We start from the raw sequence: 21,766 nt of genomic DNA on the forward strand, positions 1-21,766 counted from the left end.
TGTTTCCAACCACTGCACAGCTCTTGACGCTGGTGGAATTTCTCAGTCTTTGAGCCCGGAGTAAAGCAGTGAAAGGTTTTTCCATAAATTGAGTGGTAATGAACTCAACTTTCACTAGCCTTTCTCTCTGTACAACAGAGACGGGGCCAAGTCATTGTTTTGCAAGTCACGAGTACGTATCACGTCTTTGCACTCAAGTCCCAAGTCAAGACAGGCAAGTCCAAAATCCTAAACTTTGAGTTTCGAGTCCTAAACAAGTCATAATGCGCTCTCCAACCAAATGTAATGACATTTTAACAACAGAGTAACTGGCGCCAACTGGCGCTCAGTAACGTAACATTAGTTCTTCATGGGTTTCTCCTGCAACTTGATTGGATGCTGTCAGATTGGTTCAAACAAAGAATTATGTGTAAGATAATCAAATGTAAGTCCCACTAATATTCACCAAAAATAAAGAGTCCAGAGTTCAACAAAAGTACACACGTTTTCGGGGGTTCAGCAATAAACAACAAAAAATAGAAATTCACTTTGTTCAGTTCAGTTATTTCCCCCACGAGTATATCCTCTTCCCAAACAACTCAATAAAGGATCTCTCAAACATATAAATAAACCCAACGTCTCCGACGCTGCCGGAGTTACCTCTGGGAACCGGGTAGTTGCTCATTTTTGTGCACACACATTTTAAATAACATACTTTTTTATCTTTGGGCTTGGGGGAAGGTATCAAGTATTTTCAAGTCAAAAGGCTCAAGTCCAAGTGAAGTCATGAGTCACTGGTGGTAAAGTCCAAGTCGTGTTGTCTTTTTTTTATTTTGTCAAGTCAAGTCTAAAGTCATCAAGTCATGTGACTCGAGTCCACACCTCTGCTATACAATCCTTGTCTCCATTCTGTGCCCATGTCAGGGTGTTATTGCAGAGGATGCCAGAGAAGGCCTCCCCTCCTGTCCCTCTGAACCTACCATGGTAACATGTAGTCACAGTTGTGGTGCACTATGGACAATGCAAATATGCAACCAGTCCTTCATTATCTGCATGTTTACAAACCTCAATTCTTGTGTTGAATGCGTAAAATGCATGCCTATATGGACTACTTATTTTGTTGCTGTGGTTTACAACAAATATAGACTTTCACACTAGTCGTTTGCTGCTTACATTAAACACTGCATCCGGTGAGACTATGACAGCACGCTAACCACACAGAGAGCTGTATTTTATATGTAAATATAACATGCTGAATGAAGTCCACTCTCATGTTGGCACAGCAGCCGTTCCCATTCTCTTATAAATGGACTTAAAAGTGTTGTTAACCCACTTCAGGAATGCATCGAGTTGCACGGACAAGAACTGAGTCCCTACACCCAGATATTCACACATTTGAACAGAGAGCTATTAGAACAATTTGATGATAACACTGCTCAGGAGATTTCTGCTCCACAAAGCCACTTATCGTGGCGCTGCCGGCAAGCATTTAAAGGAGCTGTTTGAAAGATTTAAATATAGATTACTATGTAATGTTCTTTCCGTTCTCCGTCTGTATTTCTGTGCCTTTACATTTTTTGGCTTCGATCCTCCTCCTTTTCTTTAAAACCTTCATCACTGTCTCACACCCTTCTTTGTTTCCTCATATCTTCCCTTTTGTTTCCTTTCCTCCTTAGTATAACTTTCCTCAGTTTCATCCCATTCTGGCTTTTCTCTGTACATTAGCCCGTCTTATCCCCAGTTTGGTTCACACTTGATCTCTTTGTGTAGTGTTTCACGTGTGTCTATTTCTGCAAATCTGTGAATGTGGATGTGTGTGCACATTTGTGTGAGTCTTTGGATATGTAAGCGGGCCGAGCCCAGTGTAATTGCTTAGCAGATATAAGTGTGAGTATGGATTCCTCGGGCTGCCGGGATTATCATCAGAGCAACTGTTGGGGCTGGCAACATACATACACGCACACATACACACACACACACACGCTGACAATGAGCCCAGCGCTGGTAGAGCTTATCTCCTTACCAAGACGCTTCCTCCCTCACAGAGCTCTGTTTCCTCTTCCCCATCCTTCTGCCCAGCCCTGAGCTCAGCCCAGCTGTAATTACAGTCTTATCACACACACACACACTGGGAGGGTTCGCACACGCAGACACACCCGCAGACATTTACGCTTCTTCGCTCACGTTCTTAGAACACGCGCTCGCAGTCTGAATCGAAGGAGTCTTATTCAAGGCCTTCCCTGAATTGAAACTTCTGCTTTTTTTTTCTCCGCGCAGAGTGAGAGATGTCTCATTTTCATTTCTGGGTCTTTCTCTCTGTCGCCGTCTCGTCCGCAGTCCTTTCTGTCTGCAAAGATTATGACTGCAAAAAGCCTGCTGACTGCGGCGAAAACAAAATCTCCTTGTGTAATAACTCCACTTCCAATAGCCTCTTTCTTTTCCCAGACGTCCTGACGCGCGGCTACTGTAAAGGAAGCCGTCTCCTCTCCTGCTGCGAGACAGATAAATGTCTGTCTGCTCTGTTGTCAATGTCTCTCCTGTCCCCTGATGATGACTTCAACATGTGTGCTCTGTCTTCTCCGTCTTAATTTCTGCACCCTTCCTTCCTCCCCTTTTTTTTTTTTTCACAGGTACAGCCCCGGCTTCATAATGTTATAACTGTCTCTGTGTATTTTTGTCTGACTATTTGTCCGTCTGCTTCTTTTTGTCTCCTTATCAAGCATTTAAAGTCGCTGCCTTACAAATTAAAGCAGGTACACCTTCACTTTCATGGCTACCAACCCTTTACTCAATCTTCCACGTATCGCTACCTCATTTAACGCACTAGTTGAGTACTAGAAAGCATGCCGTAGAAAGAGATTTAAATGCAAAACACAACTTCACATCCTGTGGTAGTTCAGTAGATTCACTAACATAGTTTCATTCTAGAGAAAATCCTAGACTGTGTGGACATGAACAGTAGCTAGACTTCATCCTCTTGCCCACCACTACAGAAAGTTGGCACCTACTATTGTGTACTGTATTGTGTGAGCGGCTTGTTTCCTTTTTTTGTCCAACAACCACTCACAGTCCGACTAAGCTTTGCTCTTCTGTCCCTCGAAACCAGAAACAAAGCCGGGGGGGGCTTAGTCTGAAGCCATGTCTTAATGGTGTTAATAGCCGAGAGAGAGCAGCGATGACGAGGGAGGGAGGTAGGAAGGAGGAGGAAGAGATGAGGGAGAGAGTAGGAGGTCAGTGCAGGAGGCTAAGAGGGAAGGAATGTGAGAGGAAGGAAGGAAGGGAGGGAGGGAAGGAAGGAACAAGAGTGAGGGTTCAAGACAAGCAGAGCCAGAGAGAGAGGGAGAGGGGTGAGTGCAGAAAGGGAGGGGAGGAGTGGTTGGAGGAGGTTTGTTTAGTTTTTGTGCCAGCGTGTGGCACGTTGGCTGTCTGTGAGGCCGTAGACAACATCAACAGGCCACCGGTATTAGTCACATCAAGCCATGGAGCTGCTTCACCGCGACTCGGCTCAACGGCGACTCACAGACTCCATCCCTTAAGTGTTGTGCACACACTTTACGTGCTTATATATACACACCGAGAAACAGAATAAGAGCAGGTAACGGTGTATTTGGACGGGTTGGCAGCTTTGTTTACTTTTACACTTAACACTGTGTGACTGATAGAGAGAATTACTGTGTGGGAATTGTGGTTTTGCACCTCTGTGTGCCTCACAGTAACAGGCCTGCACGTCCTCTTTTGCCAGGAATTGTTGCTCGTTTTGCCCTAATCAACGTGTTAGGAGTGATAAGTCGGTCTAACAGAGTGTGAGAGTTTGCCCCGGTAACCTTAAAACTCACAAAAACACTCTGGATAAGTTGTTTATATTCTGATTTTGTGTGTGCGTGATTGTGTATGTAGGTCTCTCCTGCGGTCCTGCTCAGCTCTATGAACACAGATGCAGTGTGTGAGCGTGTCAGACAGATAGAGGGAATCGACCCCAGCATGCTGCATCAGTACTCCTCCACCATCAAGAAGGTGCGTCTGTCAATAACATTGAAAATTGGATCTATTTTCTGATACTTTCTCAGAAACTTAGGCTGAAAAATCTCTCACTATTCACTACGTAGTGGACTATAAAGTAAGTTTGCCATTTTATCGTGCTGTTTGAATGCATAGTGAGAATTATTATACCCTATGGTGGACTCAAAGTATCCCACAATGCATCGTGAAAAGTAGTGGACAACATCACTAACCGAGCTCTAAATATCATCATGCATTGCGCTGAAGAAAAAATGTCAGACGGACGAGAGGAAAGAGAGAAGCGTGATTCAGACAAATCAAGGTTCAAGGTTCTTTATTTGTCATTTGTCAATTCCAGCAAAGCAGTCAATGGCAATGAAAATCTTTCTGGTCTCAGGTTCCTTAAAAAGTGCTCATAAAATATTTATATATATATTTATATAAATAAAAGGGGAAATCCCACAAGTAAATGTAATAAAAGCAAAATGATTATCTAAGGCATAACATAGTGCAGTTAAAATATATATAAACATAGGTAAATATAAAATAGTAATGTAAAAGGAAATTTGTAATTTAGTTGATGACAGTGTTCCAGATGGGAAAACTGAATGTAATCCATGAGTTGCGGCGCGAAAATAATGTGAGCAGAGCAGCGCATCACGACACAAACAGCCACGAAGTACTTATTGTATTGTATTTATTAATTTGGGAAGATACGCTTATTGCCTCCACATTCACAACGGCTGTTAACTCTTACCTTTCACAATAAAAGCCCTAGATATATTCGCTGCATCACTGCTTACCAAGAGGAACTTAAATTCACTCAGAGCATTTCACTAAGAGACAACTCCGCAAAATAGCTTACATATGTATTTATCAGTAGTGAATGAGTGAATGATTTTGGACACAGTCTTACTGTCTGTTTTCTTTTCATACTCATTTTTTAGCTTCTTCTTCTCATGCATTTCCGTCTCCCTATTTGATTGCGTTGGGTTTATTTTGACCTGATGCAACTTTGCATGTGTTAATAAAGTCAATCAATCAGTGGACAAACCATTCGGTCCCTTCCCTGTCTGTCCATCGCAGGCTAATATAAATGGCCGAGTGCTGTCTCAGTGCAACCTGGACGAGCTGAAGAAAGAGATGGAGATGAACTTCGGCGACTGGCAGCTCTTCAGGGGAACGGTGAGACTAAATTTCTCTTTACTTAACTCACGGCCTGGTTTAATATTGTCGCTATGGGCATGCATAATTTTATAAATAGGATTGATTTTTGTTTGTTGTTTCATATAAAAAAAGACCAAAGAAAACATCAGTCCACCAACAACTACTCCTCCGTTACTCCAGAGTAAAAGCCTGAAATAGATTTACAATAGCATACACTCTCCTCACTCTGTGATACTCTGCAGACGCTCAGCCCTTGCCAGGACCCTCCTGTTGATATATGTCAGCTCTTGTTTATTCCAACAAGAAGCCTCTCGTAATACCACATCTTGTGCTGCGCTGAGATATTGGGATGGAGATTTTATAATCCGTATTACGAGAAGGGGCACGAGTCAGTCAGCCAGGAGTCCAGTCGGCTGAGCCGGGGCTGAAAATCACTTACACATGTAGCCGGCTCCACCTCATCAGATGTCTGCCTGCTCCTAATACCAAACCCGAGCCCCGGATTGGTCGTGTTTTACCGGAGATCCAATGCAGAGCTTCGTGTAGGAGCAGCTGGAAAGTGCAGTGGCCTTACAGCTCCGTGCACTGACCAGTGTTGTGTTGCCAGGACACAGCCAGCACGGACATCTGGTTCAAGATGGCTGACTGATATCTGGATGAAGGGAGGTTTTGTCGGGGAGGAGGAGGGGGGGACAGCTGAATAGCTCTACTCAGCTCACTCTCACGAGCATATGTTTTTTGTTTTTACTAACAGGTTTTGTATGTCACACGTCGTGTCCTGTGTCGATCTGAAATAGCGAACTGTAACTGTCTTTCCCAAGGTGATGGAGCAACGTCACGCTGAAAGCCAGGCTCTGCTTCAAGACGAGTCCCGAGCCGCTAGCGAGCAGGGCAGCAGCGTGCACCACGGGGAGCCCAGCAGACGCTCGGGGGGGGCCCAGCATGAAGCGGCGGCATTCAGCCTGAACCTCAGCTTCGAGGAGCTCAGCGGAGCGGGGCTCGAGGAACCTCAGAGACACAGCAACACTTCGCACTGGCCGGTCAGTCTTTCCTGTCAGGAGCTCAGTGTATAAAATGCACCGCAACTAAGAGCTATAGATAGGATCAGACTGAACTGTGTGTATGCGCGTTATATACCCGCCCATATAAACATGCAAAAGAGATAAGAGGTTGCGGGTGTAAGCATACGTGTGAGCGTGTAACGCAAATGGGATCGCAAGGTCACACACCCCAAACTGTCACATGGCCACAAGTCCTACGCACCAAAAACCAGTGTGTTGGTGACCTCACTGGTTTCACGTTAGTGTGGTTTGTAGTGAGAAAAAGAGCACAGCAGAGGAAGCTTATGGTGCTCTTGAACATGGCAGAAATATAAAAATACACACACACTGCAGCGAACCAAAAGGTGTCAAGGGGCCCCCTGTTTTTTTATTTTTATTTTCACCTTCCTTATTCTTAATTTGTTAAATCTCTGAGACACGAGCAAACACTCACACGTAGACAGCTGGCTCTGCTGCTATTTTACGTGATCTCACTTTGTGATCTTTTTCAAATTCATATCATCCGACACTGAAAACACACCACAGCTTACGTTGCCACGCCATCTGCGGCCTTTGCCAGTAACTTTTATCACTCTTGTTCTGAATATTTCATAGCATTTTTGAAGTGCTGCATTTGTTAGATTCGGGTGTCAATTCAGTCTCTTCTCATCTCTAACTCTTCAGTTACTTTTACATGGATGTTTGCTCAGCAGTTCCAACTTTTTCTCTCGTCTCGTCAGGTGGCGAATCTCCGCACCTCAAGCATGTCCAGCCTCAACTCTCAGGAATCCTCTAATGACATCTGCAAGCTGACAGACAAGCAGCAGTCTGAGTACCACGATGCCTACAGGGAGTACATCTCTCAGATGGCCCAGGTGGAGATGTCCGGCAGTGGGGGGGAGAGGCCCGTGCAGCCCCACCCTGGACAGTTCCTCCAGGCTGCCAGCTCAGAGGACAAAGGGGTGGGTGGACACTCACAAGTACACTGTTGAGTTTTTGCCATCGCATCACTGACGGCGTAAATAGCGTAGAAGCTCCCACTGTGTGGTAACTGTTGTCATGAACTTGTGTAGATGTAGTTTCTGAGCCTCTATGTTATGTCTTTCTTAAACTTGTGTTTTTTAAATGTGGCAATGGCAAAAGTCTTATTCTGGGCTGGGAAACGGGGAGATCACTGCTTCTTGCGTTTCTTAATTATTGGCTTATAGTCTTTGTTTCTCTTGGCACATAAAGGAGAGACAGGAATCCCCTCTCCAGAGGCCTCTTGGCCAATAACACCAAGATACTGCACATATTCATGTTCCTCTCATTGAAATCCTCTTCCCCTCTCCTCAGGCCAAGGAAGGAGCCGACCAAGACAGCCGCAAGCCCTTCACCAAGAGAGGCTCCAAGCCTAGCGATGCCACAGACTTCCCCTCGGGGGCCGATGCCCAGCCTCTAGACCCCATCAGTGAAGAGGATGAGAAGCTGGACCACAGCACATCGTCAAGAACTCCGGGCACCAGGAAGAAAGGAGCCGGGTCGCTGTACCACAAGCTGCCCAGCGACGAAGAGGAAGCAGACAACGCCACGCCTCTCCTCCACAGAGAGGCTCGAGCAGGTGCTCTGTCCACCGGGCTGCCGACCAGGCCTGGCTTCCTCACCGAAATCCTCCTGGATAAGAAGGACTCGTCCGACTCGGGGATGCGCTCCAGCGACAGCTCCTCAGATCGCTCTCTGGAGGAGGCTGATGGAGACGGCGACAGAGAGAAGACCAGCCTGATTGAACTGGAGCTGGAGGGCCTGGTGAAGAAGAGAGGCCTCCTCCCGAGCAGCCTGAGCGGCCTGCAGGACACGGCGGTGGCCCGCATGTCCATCTGCTCCGAGGCTCCGTCCGAGGCCAGCCTAATGGCCAGCAGCCCAGATGAGGGGTGGCCGTCCGGCAACCTCAACTGCACCACCAGCAACAGCACCCTCAACAACAACTCAAACAGCCCCGACGACACCACCAACACCAACAACAGCCATCATCAGCCGGCTAACATCACAGGCACAGAGTCCACCAGCACCTCCTCCTCCTCCTCATCCAGCTTCGACGTCTCGCCAGCTGTCATCATCACCCCCGGCAGCAGCAACACCGCCAACACCACGACCGCAGCCATCCACAACCAGAACCTGCGCACCATCAGCTTGGGAGACGAGACGGAGAGCGTCCTCTGAGAAGCCGGTCGTTATTTTTTCTGACGAGGGTCACGTAGACTTGTTCTCGATGTTGTGACATTATTATTATTATAATGTTGGTGTTGTGACGTGTTCTAAAGAATTAGATGTGTTCTACTGTTAGGAAGGAAATGTAGGAAGTGTTGCTGTGAATCAAGAGTAGTTCATTCAAAAGCTTTGATTAGTTGTTTAGTAAAAAAAAAAAAAAAAAAAATCACCTTTATTTAAACAATTACAAATCAAAAATTGGAAGTGAATGATACCAAAAATGCTTCAGCCAGGTCAAATTGGGATTGCCCAATTGAGTCTCGTGCGTTTGGATTATTTAATTGTGATTTCTTTCTTCGTGTGAATGTGTTGCTGTTATTCGAAATAGTGATGAAATGTTAGTTACATGTTGTGGAAGTCAAATGTTACAGAAAAAAGATTTTTCAAGAAATGTAAACTGGAAAAAGCTCTGTGTTACTGAGGACTCAGTATGGTAGTTAAAAGTATTTAAAATAGATGGCAGCGTAGACGCTGGTAGTGCAGTGTGTTGTTGGTGGTTTCTATGATAGAAGAAGTGCATGCATTCGTCTCCAAAGTGGTGATTGTCTTTTTCCAAAACTCCCTTGTGAAATTCTGTGAATCAATAAACATGTTTGCTATGTGGACCCTTGAAATTTGCAAGAAGAGCCTCAGTTGACTTGGATAAAAAAATATTGAAACTAAGTCTTTTCTACACCAATCTAATACTGGTGACTGCCACTGACAGGGTTTTTTCTCTCCGATAGATGGCGCACTCTCCATACAAACGTGCTGCAGGCTGCAGTCACGGCCTGTCAGCGTTAGAAACTACTGAGAGGTAACAACTTCAGCTCAGTGACTCTCTACATGAAGTGCATGGACCTGCAGGGAGCCTCTTGAGGAGGGTTTTTCCAGGTACATTTAACTCTAAAGCAATCTTAAAAGTTCATATATATATATAAATGACTTGGAATCATAGTGTAATGTGTTGTATCATGTAAAGAGTTTTTCTACACTTAAATCAAGAAAGATGCAATAATAAGTAGTCCCTGGGGTGCAATCATCTAATGAGCTTATTTGGCAGGTCTGTGGTGTGAAAATATTTGAGAAGCTATGCTGTATTTTAGGAAGGAGATGATGGACAGCTGGGGTTTTTATATCAGCCTTTCATACCACAGTCATCTAAACCTTTGATGCCACCTTTACAGTACAGTGCGCACTGTCTACTGGTATTTTTGGGGACATGTAAGACCAGTTAATGTGTCTTTCCTGTAGAATGTTTGTTAAGAAGTTGTATTTTTCCTTGGTTCACTGTGTTCATAAAGGCTACCTGGTCATTTTTCACTGGAAACCTGCAGTCAGGTGCTCTCACTACTGATACAAGTCAAACATTGGACACCAGTGCCATTTGGTCTGAGAGGAAAACTAAAAGAATAAAGCAAGGACCAGCCAAATTACTGTTTAAAAATAAGAAATAATAAGTTGATTACTTGTGGAATCAGTAACTCATCACCGGCCCAGTTTCACCTCCAAGTTAAATGTTCATGATTTTCCAGTTTCGTTTTAAAAACAACAGCCTACAGCCCCACAGTGCTTTACTGGCTCAGCCGGTCACACCAAACCGTTTTAATCCTATTTACTTTACATAGCATGTGAGAAAGTAAAAGTGCAGCCAGTTGCGCCTTAAATAAGCTTTTTTTTTACGCAACTAGCTGTGTGCCTCCAGGTCGTGTTGACGCTGTGTTTTTCAGACTATTATAGGTCACATACTGCAGGTCTAATAAGGACACTTTGTTGTGGGATCTGTTTTTGAAGTAACTGTACATACAGCACTTGCAATGTCCTTTTAACTTATATAGAAAGTCAGCTTGACGCACAGCTGGGGTAATTGGATTTTACGCACTGGTTTTGTTCTGGACACCCAACATTTTCCCTTCCCCCAAAATGAAACATGTTCCAAGTTTGCGTTTTTGATTTATTTTTGTATAAAAAAGGTACAATTTACATTACTTTTATAAAAAGTTTCAGCATTAATTAAGTACAACATTACACTTTTGCAGAAGTTTCAAATTCCTGCAACTATACAAGATAAACTCCCAGATAAAGAGTTCACAAGGTTTTTCATTCTTTCATTTTAACTTTTTTTTTTTCTTTTTTTTTTTTTTTAATAAACAACGTCCAGTCTTTCATGTGCCAACAATTCTGACAAGACAAGACTAAACTTCTTTTTTTTTTTTTTACAGTAACTAACCAAGTTGTCTTTTTTTCTATTCACGTTCCCAACCTCCGCAAAAAAAGCGAAGACTTCAACAAGGAGAGGAGGGGACAGGGGTGAGGAAGAGGAGGAGGAGGAGGAGGAGGAGGAAGGGTGGGAATAATCCTTGTGACAATAATCTCGTTTTTCCTCCCACTGCCTGGGAATATAGCAAGCCTTCCATTTTCCAGAAAGGACCCAACAAATAAAAAAAAAAAGTCTTAAGTTAAATAATAATGAAGTGTCCAAACAGAAAACACATCACATAAAAGATTGTCCCATAATAAGCAAAAGTCTCTTGATTTTTCAGCATCAGAAGAAAAAAAAAAAAGATCCAGGTCTTGGAGAGGTGGAGGGGTGAAAATCCTGCTCTCCAGGTCCTGTATGTATGTGTGTGTGTGTGTGTGTGTGTGTGTTTTTCTTTTTGCGTCTTGACCAAACACCTGCAAAAGATTGAGAGAAAGAGAGGCGTGTTTAGAAAATGCAAACAGGGGCAGAGATCCGGACAGACTGGCGCCAGAGAGGAAGCCGCAGTTTTTTAACATTTAACCAAAACACTCCCAATACTACAGCAAACCCTGCACTCCAGATGTACACACACACACACACAGAGACGCTCACACACACACACACACTTTTACGCACAACTTCAGCCTACAATCTGGGGAAGAATCAGCGTAATTGCCGCTCAGCTGGCGCCTACCCACTTCTTGTACCAATTATGTGCAGACATCGTAGTAGCAGTAATCCAAACAGCCATTATTTTTCCTGTTGCAGATGCTCTTCATTATAGACACAAGAGGGGTATAATATAATACAACCACTGACGACTTGCTACTTATATATACAGTAAAACCCCAAAGCAGCAGCCTGGAGGGAATATCTTTCCATTCCCACTCCAACAAACCAAAACTCCCTATGCAAAAACATCTTTTAACATATAGTCGATTAATCGAGAGATCACATTATTATAGTCCTTGAAGGTTGTGATCTTTTTTTTGTCTTGCTACAATAATAAAAAATAAAATGCAGCCCCTATCTGAATTAGACCTAAACTCTCTTCCATTATCTCACAAGGAGTCTCTTGAACATGAATTAATATACCCTGTGACTTATGGACTATTTCCTATATGACCTCCTATATACACTTTTTTTTATGATCTGAGCTGTACCAGTGTTTGTTGTTGTTTTTTTTTTATTCTTATTGTGTTTGTGAAAATAAGAAAACATAATAAACATATTAGTGAAAATAATAATAATAATAATAATAAATAAAAAAAGATCCAAGTCAAGCCAACTATCCTGCTCCTGACACCCCCTCCAGTGATTCAATGCAGGCGCATTCTCATGCAAAAACATATTACAGACAGCAAAACGTCAAGCACATTAAGCAGGGACAACAAATGGATTTGTGGTATAAATGGTCATTCTAGCTCTCTCCATTCTGCTCCAGCAGACTGAGAGACAGGCTGTATAGCAGGAGCTCTTAAGAAGCCCTGGACAGAATGCAGCAGCAGACAGCAGAGACATGAGGACAGCTCCTACTTACCACCGCTTTAACGATGCAGAGTCCGGCTGTCATCTGTCATCAGCTCTGATGGCAACTCCGGGGACTGAAAACAAACAAACAAACAAGAACCAAATGTTAATTTTTTTTTTTTTTTATGCTTGCATCCAATCGAGGTTTGCAAGCGTTATGTAGGTCAAAATCTGTTCCTCATTTCATTCTGTAAGCTACAAAAAAAGGAAAAAAAAAAATAACATGCCATTTTCTTTTATCCAACAAGCCATTTTGTGCGATTACGCATAGAGGCTTACATACAAAGGCGCACTAGCTATGCGCACAAATCCACTCCACAATTTCTCCCCCATTCCCATTATGAATGTGTAATTTACCTGTAATGACAAGATGCTGATGTCTGTGTTGAGGGTGGTCAGAGGAGTCCTGGATGATGGAGCCTGCTGCTGCTGCCGTACAGGGTGATGCTGCTGCTGCTGCTGCAGGCTGCTGGTTAGTGCGACACTGCTGGAGTCCAGCGCGATCTGCAGGTCCAGGATGTAGTCGATGACATGCTGCAGGATTTCCATCTTGCTGACGTTCTTGTTCTGTGGGATGCTGGGCACCAGCTCCTTCAGCTTGGAGTAGCAGTCGTTCATGTTGTAGAGCAGGCTGAGCGGGTCATCCACCGGGGTCTTGCTCCGAGAGATTCCCAAGGAGTGCTCCGATAGATTCGCGTTGGTTTTCCGGAAAGAGCGCACTGGGCTTATTGCTTTCATGTTTTTTTTAAATTAAGCGAGAGAGAAGAGATGTTTTTTTTTTTGTGTGTGTGTGTCGATATTTCTTCTTTAAGAGTCCTGTTCTATCAGCGATCAGACTGGATTACCAAGCTGTCAGTGTTGGTTTATATAGGCAAGCAAGGCTGGGGCATGCGACACAGGCGGGTCAAACTTGCACATTGGACAAGACTACTATGTCACTCAACATCTTTTCAGCTCTGCTATTGGCTCTTTGTGTTAAACTCCTCCTCTCCTCCGCACGCGTTACCAGTGGCAACGCATGTTGGAGGCGGTACCCAGTGAGAGAGAGAGGCTGCTGCTTCTGCAAGCTCCGGTGGGCAATTTGGGAAAATTAAGCCCTTACCTGTTTCTGATCAAGAAAATTAATGATTCGCATGGGCTGTCATCAATTGAGCATGGATGGACAAAAAGGTGTGAGCACTTTGCCAATGCATTTTGCCCTACAAGATTTAAATGTGTTAGTTTTGGTGATGAAGATCAAGCTGAATGAAGGCAAGGCAGCTTTATTTGTAGAACACATTTCAGCAACAGGGCAATTCAAAGTGCTTTACATAAACATTCAAGAACATTAAGACATAATTAAAACAGTTATAAAAACATTAAAGATAAGAAAATAAAAATAAAAGCTATAGGATAGAAGCTAAAATAGAATATACCACACAAGAGTAAAGTGCTCTAGTGCAGTATATAAGATCATTATCTGGTTTAATAAAAGGCAAGCAGCAAAACAGGAAAGTTTTAAGCTTTGATTTAAAAGAGTTGGAGTTGGTCCTGCAGTTTTCTGCAGAGCTTGTTCCAAATATTTGGTGCATAAAAGCTAAACGCTGCTGCTTTTGCATGTTTAGTTCTGACTCTGGGGACACTAGAGTCTAGAGAAATGGATTTGGAAACGTATTTATATTATTAATCTGAATAAATAGGAATTTATACAGTGCATTAGTTTATGCCTGATCTTACAGACTGAACAATTATATCATATATTGTGAGCCAATCCCTCATTCCTCCACATTTTAGTTGACATGTGCGCGTTTTGGAGGTGTGGAGCTGTGGTGATGACAGGTACCAGATCAGGCGCGTCTGATTCTTAATTCACTCCAGCCAGGACGGTGTGTGTGTGTGTGTGTGGAGGCAAGTTTCTGAGGCTGAATAACAAACTGAGAGGGAAATGTTTGAGTGGAAAACAGCTTCAACACACACCAGGAAAACGATACGAAAAAAAATACTCTTTTGTGCGTTTTTACGCATGAGGAAAATAGGGATCTATGCGCGTTTTAGTATATTAAAGTATATTTCCCTCTGAGATGTAGTGGAGTAGAAGTATCAGAACATGGAAACACTCAAGTAAAGTATAAAAAGTACCTCAAAATTGTACTTAATTGCAGTACTTGAGTAAATGTACTTAGTTACTTTCCACCACTGAGTACATGTTATACTGTTTTTCTAAGCATTCTTTACTGCTCCTGTTGGAATAAAATAAGTGTTGATTATTTAACTGCAAAGTAGCAATGTGTTTTTGATACCTTCACTTTTTTTTTGCATTAAATCATACCAGGATATTTGCTGAAATTGATTTCACAGCAGAAACATTTCCACCAGCCGCCACTGCATTTGACGCACTTTAGGATTGTCTGTGTCTCACATTTACCACAGTGAAGTATCTATCAAAATGTGGATGGTGCGCACATCAGAAAGCATTTGTCAGGAGTTGACAGCTTTAATTCATTATAACAAACATACCAGTTATAGTAATTTAAAGTTTTGTGTGCGCACCAGATTCCATTTGTGTAGTTTTACGCACTACATGTTTTTTTTAAGTGGCTGTGTTTATCTAAATGCATCAGTCAAGGTCTCGTGCACCTTTAGTGTTAATTGTCACCTGAGTGTGTTTGTGTGTCAAAGTTCATTTAGTCATGGCCTATATATACAAATGTGTCTTTCATCATATCTGCAGCATGTGAAGAAGTGATTAACTACTATTGACACTTTAATGTTTTCTGAATGAGCCGTTTGTTTGTAGGAATTACACGCTTCATCCTTCAGCTGGAGCTGTTTGATGCAGCACTAACTAATTGCCCCTGGGGGCAGTTTGTATGTGGACTGTTGTGATGTGCTCGGATTTTGTTTTTTATGGATTATATTTCCTCGATAAGAAATAAAATCAATGTATTTTTAAGGAGAGGGTAAAACTCAGGATGAATGGAGAGATTTGAGAGAGGAAAATATGATTAATTTGTTGTTTTAATGTATTTATTTTTCAGGATTCATCTGAAAGACACACAAACAAGGAAAATCCTAAACTGGACAAAAAGGAGACGCAGTTTTGGAGAGCACATCAGCCTGCAAGAGGAAGGTAGGATCTTTATATATATATATATATATATATATATATATATATATAAAAAAGCACAAGCAAGCATAATTCACTACTGGATCATGATTTCATCATGTACACATCTACTTTTTAAATCCTATTTATTATATTGTGGTTGCTAAAAGGTCAAACTTAAGATAATGCAAGCACAATTTGTAATATGTCAATCCATATTCCAATAGAAAAATATCCACTATAGGAGCTGAAATATGCTTATTGTGAGCAGTGCATGGTGAAGAGAGAAAACATAGTTGCTCTAACCTATAATAATAATCTATATAATGATGATTTTTGTGCAGTATTTTGCAAAAAATTCAGCAAAACACCATCTGTGTCATTGTTTTTACGCGCGGTTCTCCATCCACCAGGCACACGGACAGCTTCTCCTTCAGCTGTCTGCTCGATCCAGCTTTTTATGCATTTTCTAATATAATCTGGAGCTCCTGCAGTCTGTGGTCCACATCTGGTGCAATAGGATTTTTCCATTTTCTGTGGAAGGTGATGAATTGTGTGCGCAAGAGCACGTCGGTGCAAAGCCGAGCAGTGAACCTCCAGCAGCAGCAGCAGCCTCATCTACCTCTCCTCTTCTTCCCTGTTTCTCTCCTCCTCCTCCTCCTCCTCCTCCTCCTCTTTGGAGCAGACTCTCTGGCGCCGGCGCCGTGACGTCACCACCCATTCACAGCAGAGCCCTCTAGCCAGCCCTCGCGGCGCCGCTGAGGCGGTTTCCATGGAGACGGGGTTTCGGGAGGTTGTCAATCAGAGGTCGGTTCTCAGCTGATCAACTTTGGGGCCGAACCGGGGAAGTCTTGGGTCCGCTAAGGGTTTTCTTCTTCTTCTTCTTCTCTGGTGGTGGGTGGCCACACTCTCACTCCACTGTAGCCTTTACGCATGTGATGCTTATACTTTGGCTGGAGGTTCTCAAAGTGGGGTCCGCGGACCCCCAGGGGTCGTTGAGGGGGTCCAAGGGGGTCCCCAGCAAAAAAAGGGGAAATAATTTATTTTCACTATAATTCCATCCATATGTAACATAATGACAGAATTTATGACCAATAAAAAAAAAGTCATAATTATGTTCTTTAACAATTTTAATGATCTTTAAAATTCGGACTCACTAGTGAGAGAGACCAAACAAGGAGGATGATTAGTAGAACATGACAAGCATAGCCATCGGTGTGTGAATGAGTATTTAGATTAGATCCTGATGGGCAAAGTTGGCACCTTAGCAGCCTCTGTCATCAGTGTATGAATGTGTGTGTGAATGGGTGAATACTGACATGTAGTGTAAAGCGCTTTGAGGGGTCGGAAGACTAGAAAAGCGCTATATAAATGCAAGTCCATTTACCATTTTGACTATTTTGCTCATAGGTTTCATACACTTTATGTAATAAAACATCTAAAAGCAAACAATTATATTAGATTGGGGACAATGGAACAAAATCTTATCAAATTGGTGTCTATTTAGTGTCAGTTTAGGGGTCTTTTTTGATGTGAAAAAGTCTGGCAACCACTGCTTTAGTCTACTTGAGTATTTTCATTTCATTATAGGCTACTTACAGTTCGAAGGGAAACATTAGGCTACTTTTTACCCCACTTTAGTAGGCCTAATAGTTCCTAGTTCACAGATTCCACATAAATATGATGATCTCATAAAATATAATGCACTGGTTTAATACCCAGCAATCAATATACACGTGTTAAAATGAGCTCCACATAACAGTAAAATGCTATTTAGGTTTACACCTTCATGCATCTGTAATGATAATCCATTAATTTCATATATAGTGTAACATTCAGAGGGACTTTTAATGACACAAAGTCACATTTTCAATGTAGGACTTTTGCAGTATTGCTATAAAGGATCTGAATGCTTCCTCCACCACTGAAAGCCACCAATTCATTACTTTTATTATTAACATCCTAATCTTTACTGTACGGTGCCAAATTAAAGCTGTCTTCTTTTTGTTTTCTGAAATTAAACCATTAAAATAAATTTGCTTTTTTTAACCCAGATTGAGAGTGGCACGTGGAAGAAATGGGACATGAGGGAGATATTTTCACTCATTAATATGTCTTGTTTCCAGATGTTTCTATCTCATGAAAAAAATGTTATAAAAAAAGTTTACAATTTGTTTTTAACGGGTTGAGAATGTAAAATAAAGTTTAATCAGCCTAATTAGCTATAAGGTTTGGCTCCAAGAACATTGAAGTTGTGCTGTGAAGCTGTAGCCTATACTGTCCTGTAGAACGTGTTTATTAAGGGAGGACTCCATGGAGACATGATGCAGATAAAACTACAGTGAGATACTTGTTTCCAGATGTTTCAGTCTGGATGACCAACCTCAGCTATAAACTTGACCCTGTATAAAGCTGTCATGAATGGTTAAGTGAATATATATATGTATTTATTTATGATTCACTACATGCCTTTGCAAACTTCATGGACGAGAACCTAAAAAAAAAGAGTTTGTGACCAAACAGCCAAACTTTTCCCATGCAGCAGCAGCAGCAGCTTTGTTTTCTGAAATTAAACCACTAAAATAAATTTGTTTTTTAACCCAGATTGACAGTGGAACGTGGAAGAAATGGGACATGAGGGAGGTATTTTCACTCATTAATATGTCTTGTTTCCAGATGTTTCAGTCTGATGACCAACCTCAGCTAAACTCGACCCTGTATAAAGCTGTCAAAGTTCATGAATGGTCAAGTGAATATATTTATTTATGATTCAGCTTCAGTGGTGGAGGAAGCATTCAGATCCTTTACCTAATTAGCAATACTGCAAAAGTCCAACATTGAAAATGTGACTTTGTGTCATTAAAAGTCCCTCTGAATGTTATACTACATATGAAATGAATGGATTATCATTACAGATGCATGAAGGTGTAAACCTAAATAGCATTTTACTGTTGTGTGGAGCTCATTTTAAAACCTGTATATTGATTGCTGGGTATTTAAATAGTGCATTATATTTTATGAGATCATCATATTTATGTAGAATCTGTGAACTAGGAGCTATTAGGGACGAGAACCTAAAAAAAAGTTTGCGACCAAAACAGCCAAACTTTTCCCATGCAGCAGCAGCTTTGTTCTCTGAAATTAAACCATTAAAATAAATTCGTTTTTTAACCCAGATTGACAGTGGAACGTGGAAGAGATGGGACATGAGGGAGACATTTTCACTCATTAATATGTCTATCTCACAAAAAAATGTATAAAAACGTTTACAATTTGTTTTTAAAGTGTTGAGAATGTAGAAAAAGTTGAACCAGCCTAAAGTAGCTAAGGTTTGCCTCCAAGAACATTGAAGTTGTGCTGTGAAGCTGTCTCCATGGAGACATGATGCAGATGAAACTACAGTGAGATACTTGTTTCCAGATGTTTCAGTCTGGATGACCAACCTCAGCTATAAACTTGACCCTGTATAAAGCTGTCATGAATGGTCAAGTGAATATATTTATGTATTTATTTATGATTCACTACATGCCTTGCAAACTTCAGGGAAGAAAACCTAAATGAAAAAAAGTTTGTGACCAAACAGCCAAACTTTTTCTCATGCAGCAGCAGCAGCAGCAGCAGCAGCAGCAGCACACCAAAGAGTATACAGCTGTCAAAGTTCATGAATGGTCAAGTGAATATATGTATTTATTTATGATTCACTACATGCCTTTGCAAACTTCAGGGACAAGAACAAAAAAAAAAAAGTTTGTGACCAAACAGTCAAACTTTTTCCCATGCAGCAGCAGCAGCAGCAAAGAGCCACAAGTCATTTATTTAAAGTTTCCCCTGAAACTTTCTTTTGCTCCTCCAAGTCTCAAAGAGCATTCCTCAGACGCAGTGAACAAACACAAGCCTCCTGTATCCCCCCTTCTCTTCTCTTCTCTTCCCGGTCACCAGCAGCCTATTAGTTTGGGTTCAGGAGAGATAAGGTTTTAGACAACAAAGCTCCAGTGCGCCCTGCAGCCTCCGGCGTCGGACTGTCTGCTCTCCGGTCAGCCTGCTGATCCTCCGCCCTGCAGCTGCACTCCCATTCTCCCAGTAAACACTAGCTGATTTGAAACCAGTTTTTTTCCCTCATGCCAACATTTTTACAAATTTTTATGACATAAAACACTAACAAAGTAACTTTTAGTGTGACCTGTGTTGAAGTTAAAGTCCTGACACAGTGGAGGATATTAAAATAAGACTTAAAATGGTGCCATGTGCGTAAAAATGTAGGAAACTGTAAACGAATAATCTGATGCGACTATTAAAGGTCAGAAACTACGACGAACTGTACAGAAGATTAAAAAAAACAACTTAAAAAGTGAGATAAAGGTGCTAAGGAGCAAACACTTTCACTATTTAAGTCCCTACCAGTTGTTTCTCACTTAATTTCAACTCACTGCCTTGATTTAGACTTTTTATTTCCCATTTTCCTGCGCGTACTTTTACGCAAAATAGTCCGTGTCCTTTGAAGTAACAAAAAGCCGAATACCGCAATTACATTTTTTTTTTTAACTCTCCATCGTCCCAAAAGTAGAGGAAAGTCTCGCGCTCTCTACTCGTCTCCGCCGGGCTGCCATGCGCCTGTCGCGTGGAGGAGTGTACACATCAAAGGGTGGCGACTCTTGTAGCAGCGTCGACCCTACTGGGGCGTGGTCTGCTGTTCTACACCCACAAACACACCACTGATGTGGTGTCACCAGGAGGAAAAAGGGGGGTGATCCGTGATCTCCACAGCTCAAATATACTGCCAATAAAAATCTGACTTTGTGTTACATTCAATTGATGTTAAAGGTTGCAATACAGTCTGGTGCTAATATTATTAATCAATTAATCAGCCAATCAGTTTTTTTTGGACTAATCAGGTAATTGATATGTCTATAAAATAACAATAGAATAGTAAAAAATAAAAAATAAAATGCCAATTATATTGTCCAAGAGCCCATGATAGCATCTGCAGATTCATTGTTTTATCCAACAACTGTTCCAATTTACTCTACATATTACAAACAAGTGGCAAACGTCTCATATTTGAGAAGCTTGAGAGCAAATTAACAGATTATCATAATAGTTGCTGATTCATTTTCTGTTGATTATTTGACTACACATTTCAACTCTAATGTGGTCACAAAAAATGTGACAAAAAAGTTATGCAAACTGAGTTTAGCAGTCAGTCAACATTCATAACCTCATTAGTAATGAAGTTCAGATCTCTCAACACATTCTCATCCCAACTCGTCACATACGGCCGCTTTATCACGCCCCTTGGCGTCACTTTATTTTCTGAATAAAAACTACTCTAGTTACCCTTGGCGTCACTCTAGGATTAGGCATCAAAACCACTATAGTTAGGTTTAGGAAAGAACTACATGGTTCCTCACAGGAAGAAAGGTTCAAACCCGGCTTGGGGCCCTTCTGTGTGGTGTTTGCATGTTCTCCCTGTGTTAGCGTGGGTTTTCTCCGGGTTCTCCGGCTTCCTCCCACAGTCCAAAGACATGCAGATTGGTTGTTAATTGTTGACTCTAAATTGCCCGTAGGTGTGAATGTGAGCATGAATGGTTGTCTGTCTCTATGTGTCAGCCCTGTGATAGTCTGGTGACCTGTCCAGGGTGTACCTCGCCTTCGCCCAATGTCAGCTGGGATCGGCTCCAGGCCCCCTGCGACCCTGAATAGGATAAGCGGTTACAGATAATGGATGGATACATGGTTGGGCTTAAAGCTACTACGTTTGTACAGTGAAAATGTTGTCGCTAAATGTTGTGAACATGAGACATGAACAAACAGCTGATTGTAACTTGAGGCACGGGACACAAACAGCGGTCTCCTGGATGAAAGCCGTGTGTTTGTTGGGCCCATCCACTTTGCCTCCCCTCCCGCCCGCCGTTAGTGTGTCTTTTCGCTCTTAAAACTACGTCACCACACTCCTGGCGCACTTTCTCAGAGCGCTTATTGTTGGGTTTATACTCTAGTTAATGGAACGCCGGTGCGCTTCATACCGACGCCAAAGGGTGATGTGTGCGGCGGTACCGAACGCCGGCGGTCGTGACGAAGCCTCGGTATTTAACGCCCTGGGAGTGAGAACGAGCTGGATCTCAGCAGGTTGTCTGAGCGGTATTGGACACAGTTTATAGTCATTAAAACCGCTCTAAAACAACCACAATCACAAATTCGGCATCTGTTTGGAATTATCTCTTTGTGAAAATGGAAACTAGTGCATCAAGGTAGAAAGTAGCTCTGATTTAATCAGGCTTTGGCCTTGACTAAAATACATCTGGTCTGTCGCTGTCCTCCTCCCTGTCCACCTCCCGCCGCTCTTCAGTCTCTCCTGTGGTCCAGATGGGACTCTCCCTCTGCTCTCTGAGCAACAGCCATCGAGGCCTGGCTCTATTGTAACGTGAGAGGCTGCAGCAGGCACACGGGCGGGCAGGAAGCACTGGGAAGAGATGGATGGATGGGAGAGATGCGGTGGCC

The 21,766-nt window shown here is 42.4% G+C and overlaps 2 protein-coding genes and 1 long non-coding RNA gene across 5 annotated transcripts in view; 2 read left to right on the forward strand and 1 right to left on the reverse strand.

Annotated features, from left to right (window-relative positions):
- The window catches only part of kidins220a (kinase D-interacting substrate 220a), a 58,212-nt gene extending 47,654 nt beyond the window's left edge, over window positions 1–10,558 (forward strand). For 2 of the 3 annotated variants that reach the window (XM_074661419.1, XM_074661420.1), the window contains 5 exons: window positions 3,877–3,993; window positions 5,065–5,163; window positions 5,967–6,185; window positions 6,926–7,147; window positions 7,521–10,558. In XM_074661419.1, coding sequence (XP_074517520.1) covers window positions 3,877–3,993; window positions 5,065–5,163; window positions 5,967–6,185; window positions 6,926–7,147; window positions 7,521–8,384 — 1,521 coding nt within the window. In that variant the 3' untranslated portion in view covers window positions 8,385–10,558. Of the gene's footprint in view, window positions 1–2,699; window positions 2,733–3,876; window positions 3,994–5,064; window positions 5,164–5,966; window positions 6,186–6,925; window positions 7,148–7,520 lie in introns of all 3 variants that reach the window. The other variant, XM_074661418.1, reaches the window with a different exon arrangement.
- On the reverse strand, window positions 10,352–13,028 carry id2a (inhibitor of DNA binding 2a). Its single transcript, XM_074661421.1, has 3 exons — window positions 12,541–13,028; window positions 12,194–12,257; window positions 10,352–11,087 (listed from the first exon to the last, which is right to left on the reverse strand). The coding sequence occupies exons 1-2, from the start codon at window positions 12,919–12,921 to the stop codon at window positions 12,201–12,203; spliced, it is 438 nt and encodes a 145-aa protein (XP_074517522.1). The 5' UTR covers window positions 12,922–13,028; the 3' UTR covers window positions 10,352–11,087; window positions 12,194–12,200.
- A 30-nt stretch (window positions 13,029–13,058) lies between these two features.
- On the forward strand, window positions 13,059–16,771 carry LOC141783846 (uncharacterized). The gene is made up of 3 exons (XR_012597368.1): window positions 13,059–13,353; window positions 15,201–15,292; window positions 15,682–16,771. It is a non-coding gene; the product is annotated as an uncharacterized LOC141783846 (long non-coding RNA).
- Window positions 16,772–21,766: the final 4,995 nt, after the last annotated feature.

The sequence above is a fragment of the Sebastes fasciatus genome, chromosome 15, assembly GCF_043250625.1.
Source record: "Sebastes fasciatus isolate fSebFas1 chromosome 15, fSebFas1.pri, whole genome shotgun sequence".
In the NCBI taxonomy this organism is placed as follows: domain Eukaryota; kingdom Metazoa; phylum Chordata; class Actinopteri; order Perciformes; family Sebastidae; genus Sebastes; species Sebastes fasciatus.

Bases quoted from the DNA above. Each gene is read 5' to 3' on its own strand.
- id2a (XM_074661421.1), bottom strand. From the start codon at position 12,921: ATGAAAGCAATAAGCCCAGTGCGCTCTTTCCGGAAAACCAACGCGAAT. The intron at 12,258-12,540 runs GTAAATTACACA...GTTTGTTTTCAG, and splicing joins TCAGCATCTTGTCATTACAG to TCCCCGGAGTTGCCATCAGA.